General features: G+C 39.0%; 1 protein-coding gene across 6 annotated transcripts in view; it reads left to right on the top strand.

The window, feature by feature from the left end:
- The first annotated feature begins 74 nt into the window (after positions 1 to 74).
- The window catches only part of CEP57 (centrosomal protein 57), a 42,679-nt gene continuing 34,970 nt past the window's right edge, over positions 75 to 7,783 (top strand). For 2 of the 6 annotated variants that reach the window (XM_036859620.1, XM_036859618.1), the window contains exons 1-2: positions 75 to 374; positions 567 to 735. Coding sequence is in view for 3 of the 6 variants with exons in the window: in XM_036859621.1 (XP_036715516.1) it covers positions 330 to 374 (45 nt within the window). In the remaining 3 variants the exon portion in view is untranslated. The remainder of the gene's footprint in view (positions 375 to 566; positions 736 to 7,783) is intronic. The other 4 variants (XM_036859621.1, XM_036859617.1, XM_036859616.1 and 1 more) reach the window with 3 other exon arrangements.

Genomic DNA, 7,783 nt, shown 5'->3' with positions numbered 1-7,783 from the left:
CGCCCGGTAGCCAGCCAGCCCGGTTCCCGCGGCGCGCTACCTTGTGACGTCACCGAGGGAAGAGGCGGATTCTCCTGCCACCGGAAGACGACTGATTTTTTGATTGGCTAGTCAGGACGTCCGTTAGGACGTGTTGCGCTTTTGGTGTGCACTCCGAGCGTGGGCGGCCCGGTGGGGGTGTGTGGCCGCGGTTTCCAGACCCGGGACCAACACCCCAGCCCCTTCCATCAGGGGTTCGGCTTAGGGTCGCCCCTGGCGGGCGGCTCTCGAATCTTGAAGAACAGCACGCGAACCCGGACCCTCCCGGGGCTGCGGAGGTCGGCAGGAAGATGGCGGCAGCGTCGGTCTCTGAGACTTCGGCTTCTCAGTTCTCGGTAAGAAGCGGTTGACGTTCGAATAGGCCCCGGGTAGGTCCTGGCGCCCCTTTGCTTTTTCTCCCTCTTCAGAGCGCTTTCGGCCCAGAGTCTCACTCCATCTTGGGGAGCGGCGGGGGGCGCCTAGATCGTCCCTTGCTACCTCGGCGCCCACTGCTCCTGTGTCAAGGCTGCACCCTTCCATTGAGACAGGCCGGGCCCGTCACTCCCCACCTGCTGCTTTCGTCTTTCGGCCTAGCCGCCCAGATTGCCGAACGTTGCCTGGACTCGCAGGGATGACTACCTACACCTTGGCCTGCGAGAACAGGGCTCCTGGGTCTCGTGGGTGCAACGGCCCCTCTTGGAAATTCTCCGAAACCAGGTGGGCGCTCTAGTCGGCTTAATAGGCAGCTGTTGAATTGTACGCAGTCTCGAGTGCTTCTGCTGATTCCTCTGCCTGCAGTGCCTCCCCCTCCCATCCTCCCAGTAACTTCGATCTGTGCTCATCCTACGTCGAGCGCGCGCGCTTCCCGCCTTTCTCTATATTACGGTGACCTCAATGTGTAGTAAATGCCCTTTTAGAGAGGCGACAAGGGGAGCCAATCTGAAATATTGTATTGGCCTCTACAAGAGCCACCAGCCTATTCAGTCACTGGTATTTTGTGGAATTGGAGCGGGACCCGCCGCATTGGGAATAGATAGGCAGTAAATGTGAATGTGAAGCAGCTCAAGTTGGAGCCATTAGCTCTTCATCTAGCAAATGCTGAGTGTCTGGCGTACTTTTAGGCTCTAGGATTACACAGATGAATAGGGGAGAACCCCTGCTCTGAAGGAGCAAAGCACTGAAGAGAAACTACACGTAATTAGGTTATTACACAGTACATTTTGATAAATGCCACCCTGCTAGAATAATCTAGGCGAGAGTGATTAGCAGTGCTTGGGTAGAGAAGATGGAGCTAGCTGGGTGGTGAAGGAATCGGAAATGTTTGTCCCAGGAACAGAAAAGGAAGGAGAAAAACGCACCGCAGGCATTTTGGAATATGTGCCAAGACAAGAGGTGTTTTCAGAAAACTTGTAAAAATTTGAATTGAGCAGAGGTAGTGTGGAGGTAGAGTTCGGTTAGATGAATTGTAAAAATAGGTTAAAATATGAAAAAAGAGGGATAGTGAGAGGAGACTATCAGGGTAAGGTTGTCAAAGAAGTTAACGGGGAAAAGCCTAGGGGGACAGTAAAAGCAGAGTCACCTTGGCGAAAACACACTTTTCCTCAGTTTCAGCTTTTGGTGACTGTTGCTTAAATTTGTGTTAATGAGGCCAGAAGTGATCTTCAGGGTTTCAGCACAGTGGGAGTAGCAAGTTTGTAGAGAGGTCAGGGAAGATTAAGAGGAAGGAAGGAAGGAAACAATTGGAGTTATCCAGAAACTAGATCAGTGAAAGGGAAGATAAAAGACGAGCTATTAGACTATTAAGAAGTGTCAGTAAGTAGATGGATGAGATGATATAGGAGTTGTGATTAATTAAATTTAATCGGGAGAAAAAATAATTAAACATAATTAGGAAAGGAGGGCTTTTCACCACTCTCAAAATAGCACTTGGAGACTGAGCAAGGAGAACTATAAATGTTGACTTGAGCTGAACTCTGCCAAGGCCACCTAGCTGAGAGTGGTTACTGGAGTGTGGTCAACCCTTAGTCTTTAAGGTACCCTGGACAGAAATCCTATAGAGTGTTTAATAGGAAAGCATATATATTTTTATATGCTAAGCTCAGCTTTAAGTGGATTCGAAATACTCAGAGTACACTAAGAATACCTTGGACCCTTTACAAATCAAAGTATAACTTTCTTAACTTTACCTGCTAAATCAAAATGTCTAATTTGGAAGTCACTATGTCTCAAAACAAAAATGACTAAATTTAACTTATCAGTGTATAAGAAATGGCCCTGCTTAGATACTTTAACTGTCCTGTCAGAAATAAGGCTGGCATTTCCAACAGAATTTAAAAAGCACTCCGGCTTAACAGATAGCTGATCATAAAATAAGGCAACGAAAGAAGACCTTTTAAAACTACAACATGAACTCAGAAGGCTACTCATAATGAGATTTCAGGGTTGTGAACATTAACTTTTTATTGTATTTAACATTGATAAACTCAGTATAGGTATAGTAAATGGAAATGCTTTTAGGAGGCAAGGATTTTTATCAGATAGATTCACAAATAACAGTCTTTGGGAAGCAGGTGCAATGTAAATCTCAAATGTGAACAACATGGAAGTAGGTGATACTTTTGAATTGTTCTTGTAAGCATTCTTTCTCTGCAACAACAGCAAGAAGAGTAACAACTAGCAGCTAACATTTATTGAAAGATTGCTGTGTATTAACCCACTAGTGGAGAGCCTCAGGAAAATAAGTATGATCAGGCATAATGACAATGAAAGTACAGGCAGCCTAGTGTTGAAACAGAGTATCTTTCCTGTTTTTGTTTTAAATTTTCCCCGGTAACCATGGTCAACACTCTTAGGTCACTTTGGACTTAATTAATAAGCTAATCTCCTAATTGGTCTCCCTGGCTTTTTTGCCAGGCCTATTGACAAACCTGCTCTGTATTTCTCTTAAAAGTGATTTATGAATGTATCATAGATTTCATAACATTAAATATATGAAGGATTTATTTTTGAGAATAATAAAATGAATACCTTCATGCCCCTTAGTGCATCTTCCTGCTTCTCTTTTACTCTATTACACACACACACACACACACACACACACACACATTTTGAGATTATAATAATATATAATACTAGTATAGTACTATCTGGCAGGCATTTTAAATACTTTTTATATATTAACTCATTTAATCCTCATAATAATCTTATGAGGTTAGCATTAGTATTTCCATTTTTGAATGAGCAAAATGAGGGACAAAGAGGTTAAGTCAAGGTTACACAACTAGTAAATGGTAGAGCCTCTTTTATATTTCTGTATAGTATAGTATCTTGATGGGCTTTGGGGTTTTTAGGGTTTGTTCATTTGTTTGCCCGCTATTGTAAACAGTCCTGTTGTGATCATCTCTATATGTTTCACATGTGCAAAATTTTCTCTAGCATGGCAGTTCTCAAAGAGTGGTCTGAAGACCTTTGGGGGTCTACAGTGTCCTTCCTTATCCAGCCGCTTTGTGGGAGACCAGATTCTTCATGTACATCAACCAAAACAGAGAATGCAGAAGCAAATAAAATGTAGCAGCCTTCTTTAAGCCAAGAGTTAAAGAGATTTGCAAAAAAATGTAACAGTGCCACTCTTTTCACTAAATTTTTTTGATGATATAGTTATTTTTCATTCAAACATTATATTTATGATAACATCATGGGTTTAATATTTTTAAATTAGTAAATATCTTTAAATTTTCTCTTTTAATTTTTCATGTGATAAGTATCAATTGATATAACCCACATAAGCAAAAGCTTTTTGGGGTCTTCAGTAATTTTTAAAAGTGTAAGGGCATCCTGAGACCAAAAAGTTTGAGGAGCAGCGATTTTTGAAACGCAGGTTTGGGCTGTGGGTTACAACTCAGTAATGGGTTGTAGTGTATGTTTAGAAACTTAGGACTGACTTTTTTTTTTTTTTTTAGGAGAGAGAGAAAATAGTTCAGTGAAATGCTGGGTCATAGAGTGTGTGCATCTTTGGCTTTAATGCTGAATTGTTTCCCAAAGTGATTGTACCAGTTTACATTCCCATCAACAGTTCCCTTTAATCTATATCCTCTTTAACCGGTGGTGTTGTGTCAATTTTTTTTTTTTTTTTTTTTTTTTGCTGAGAGATGAGTGTGAAGTGGTGTCCTCTTCTTATTCTTATTTGTGTTCTCTGATCATTGATGAAGATACACTTTTTTTTTCGTAATTTTACTAGTCTTTTGTGGGTTTTGTTCTTGTTCTGTGAAATGCCTCTTAGTACCTTTTGCCTGTTTTCAATTGGTTTGTCTTTTTTTTTTTTTTTTTTTTTACTGATTTATAGTCATTCTTTATGTATTCTGGATGTTAATCAACTATTAGGAGTTTTCTAATGCTCTTTGGCTTGTCTTTTTATGATATGTTTTGATTAGCAAGAGTTCTTTATTTTAATGTAAAATTTATTCTTTCTTTTATGATTATTGCTTTTTGGCTAAATTCTTCCTTATAGCCAAGGCCTTAATGATATTCTTCTATATTTTTCTCTACAGATTTTAAAGTTGGGGCCTATTGTCTTTTATTTGCTTGAAATTAATTTGTGTGCTTATGAGGTAGGGATGTTTTATTTATGATATGCATTTCAGCATTACTTGTTTAAACTCATCCTTTCCCCAGTGGTTTACAATTCCAGCTGTCAGTATATTAATTTCCATATGTGTATGGACGTGTTACTGGGCTCTTTGTTCCACTGTTGTATTTTTCTATATCACTGTCTTAATGATTTCCTTTTTATTTTTGGTCTGAGAGGCCAACTATCTTCCTTGTTCCTCAGAAGAAATGGTAGCTATTCTTGGTCCTCTGCTGTTCTTCAGTAGAAATTCTAGAATCTGGTATTGGAATTTTGATTGAAATTGAATTGAATTTCTAGTTCATTTTGGGAATAACTGATGTTTTTTGGATATTGAGCTGTCTATCTGAACATGTTATTCCAGTTTTTTGGAGTAGTAGTAAAGTAATTATAGAGTCGTATTAACATTTTATTTGAACATTTTTCAGTAAAGTTTTATAGTTTCAGGTCTTGTATATTTATTAAATTTATTTCTAGTTACTTATTTTTATATGTTTTCATAAGTTGCATTTTCTAACTAGTATATAGAATTATTATTGATTATTGCATATTAATTTTACTCAGCAACTTTCCTAAACTCCAGTTCTAATAATTGAGGTTTCTTGGTATTTTCTGTTGAGACAGTCATAATCAGTGAAGTTTGGATTCTTCCTTTACAGTTTTAACATCTGTTATTTCTTTTCATTATCTTAATGTGCAGGCTAGGAAATAACAGCACAACATTGACTAGAAGTTGTCTTGTAGATAATCTTTGCCTTGTTCCTAAATTTAAAGGGGATGTTTTAAATTTTGCACCATTAAATATGTTGCCATTTATTTGGTAAATTTTCTAATAACCATAAGAAAAAAGTTATTTAATAATGGCTAGATATTAAATTTTATTGACTACTCTTTTGCATTTGTTGCTCATATGGATTTTCACTTTAATGGGATGGATTGCATCAAAAGATGTTCTAATGTTCACACAGTTTTAGATTCCTGGAATAACCCCGCCTTGGTCATACTGCTTTATGTTTTCTATGTATTTGTGTATGGTCTGCTAAATTGTATTTAAATTTTTATGTACCTGATTTTTATTTCTTCCAGCTGTGTTGCACATTACATTTGAAAAGAAGGCAAGTAATAATACATTTTTTATCATCCTTCACACTTAACACAGTGTCATACACAGAGATGTTTAATAAATATTTGAGGGGACTTCCCTGGTAGTCCAGTGGTAAAGAATCTGCCTTCCAATGCAGGGGACGCAGGTTTGATCCCTGGTTGGGGAACTAAGATCCCACATGCCATGGGGCAGCTGAGGCCACGCGCCACAACTACTGAGCTCACGTGCCTCAAGGAAAGAGCCTGCGTGCCGCAAACTGTGGAGCCCACACACCCTGGAGCCCGTGCACCAAACTAGAGAGAGAAAAAGAGAAAACCCGCACGCCACAGCTAGAGAGAAGCCCAGGCACCACGGCGAAGAGCGCGCATGCCTCAATCAATCAATCAATCGTCTTTTTAAAATATAAATAAATAAATAAATAATAAATAAATATTTGAGTTGTAAGTGTTCCTAAGTAGGATGTTTGCCCTAACAACTAAAGCTACCAGGAAAGAAAGTGGTCAGGTTAAACGTTTTGCCTTTAATCCTGAAAGTTTTTCCTAGAATCATATCATTTTAGTTGGAAAAATATTTGGAAAGAGGACTGGATTAGGAGCTGGACTTGGGCTCCTTAGTAGCTGTGAAACCTGAAGCAAATGGTTTATGTTTTCTTAGCCTCTTTTTTCACCTACAAAATGGGGACAGTAATATTTGCTATGCTTGCTTCATAGGGTTCTTGTGATAATTAAAAGAGAATATGAGTGTGCTTAGAGAAAACAATGTGCTAACAAATCTAAGATACCATGTTCATTGTTCTGAAAATAAATCCAAGTATATTTTCCTGAACTATAAAGTGGAGATACTTTCTTACTTGTCAGGAATGTTGTGAAGATCACCCCAGATAATGAAAGTGTAGGTTGTAAAGTGCAAGATGAGTTTGAGGTTTATGGGTTGTTTTTAGTATTAATATGAGAGAAGATAGCATAAACGGCATGCTTAAAGGATCCTTTGCCCTTCCATAGTTCTCAGGTACCATGATTGGATGCATATGGCATTGAAGACGGAAAAGAATTCTCTTGAAATCTACCATAATTCCAGATGACTTGTTTATTTTAGAAAGGGCTGTTTGCAAGGTTAGCTCTTCATTGGCATCTGTGAACTTGAGTGGTAAACAGTTTCCTACACAGATCTAGAACTTTAACCTAAATCAGGAAAGAGTGGCTTATTGTGCTTAAACTGTTTATGCAAACAATGTTGAACACCTGTTTTCCTTCTGGGAGTCAGGAATATAACCAGCCTCAAATAAGAACCTTGGCCACTGAGTCTGAAGAGCTTCCTTCGTAGACGCCACTTGACACAGCTGTCACTATTAGTTGCTCGAGGAATTAAGCACGTCCTGTATGACTCTACCTGGAGAGGAATTTTCAAAGCTTGCGCCTGATCTCTTGTAGCTTTTCCCTTTTCTGATTTTGCTTTGTATCCTTTTGTTGTAAGAAATCATAGCCGTTAAGTATAACTCTGTGCTGAGTTTTGTCAGTTCTTCAAGCAAATCATTGAACCCGGGGCTGGTCTTGGGGACCCCTGACTCTAATGGTGACAATATTTGGAACCTTCCCAACATTCAAGTTCCAAAATACCAGCCAAGAACTAACCTTGCAGGCAGACCTCGAGTCTGCTATGTTAACTCTTTGTACACAGCCTCCCTATGACGTTTGTGCTATTATTTGGTACAAAAGAAACCAAAAGTTTTTGTCTTCTAAGAGATTATAGTAACTTTATTGAATAGGATTATTCAGTTTTATAAGCATTATGCCGTTTTCCTGTTTTGTAAAATATTTATATAATTAATTCGTTCAACAGATTTATTAAACATTTATTGAGTGTCTTTTTGGAACTTAAACCCATAATGGGGTGACTATATTTTTCCAACATGCAATTTTTCTATGCCAACTGGGTGTCCTACAATTCAGTTCTGACACTACCTGGAGATAGTGCAAACACCACAGGTTAAGACACTAGGTCCCACAAGACTGCCCCCATTTCAGTTGCCACCTGCA

The sequence above is a fragment of the Balaenoptera musculus genome, chromosome 8, assembly GCF_009873245.2.
Source record: "Balaenoptera musculus isolate JJ_BM4_2016_0621 chromosome 8, mBalMus1.pri.v3, whole genome shotgun sequence".
Taxonomy (NCBI): Eukaryota; Metazoa; Chordata; class Mammalia; order Artiodactyla; family Balaenopteridae; genus Balaenoptera; species Balaenoptera musculus.
Note: the sequence above shows the minus strand (reverse complement) of the source record. Positions and strands in the feature narration are given on the sequence as shown.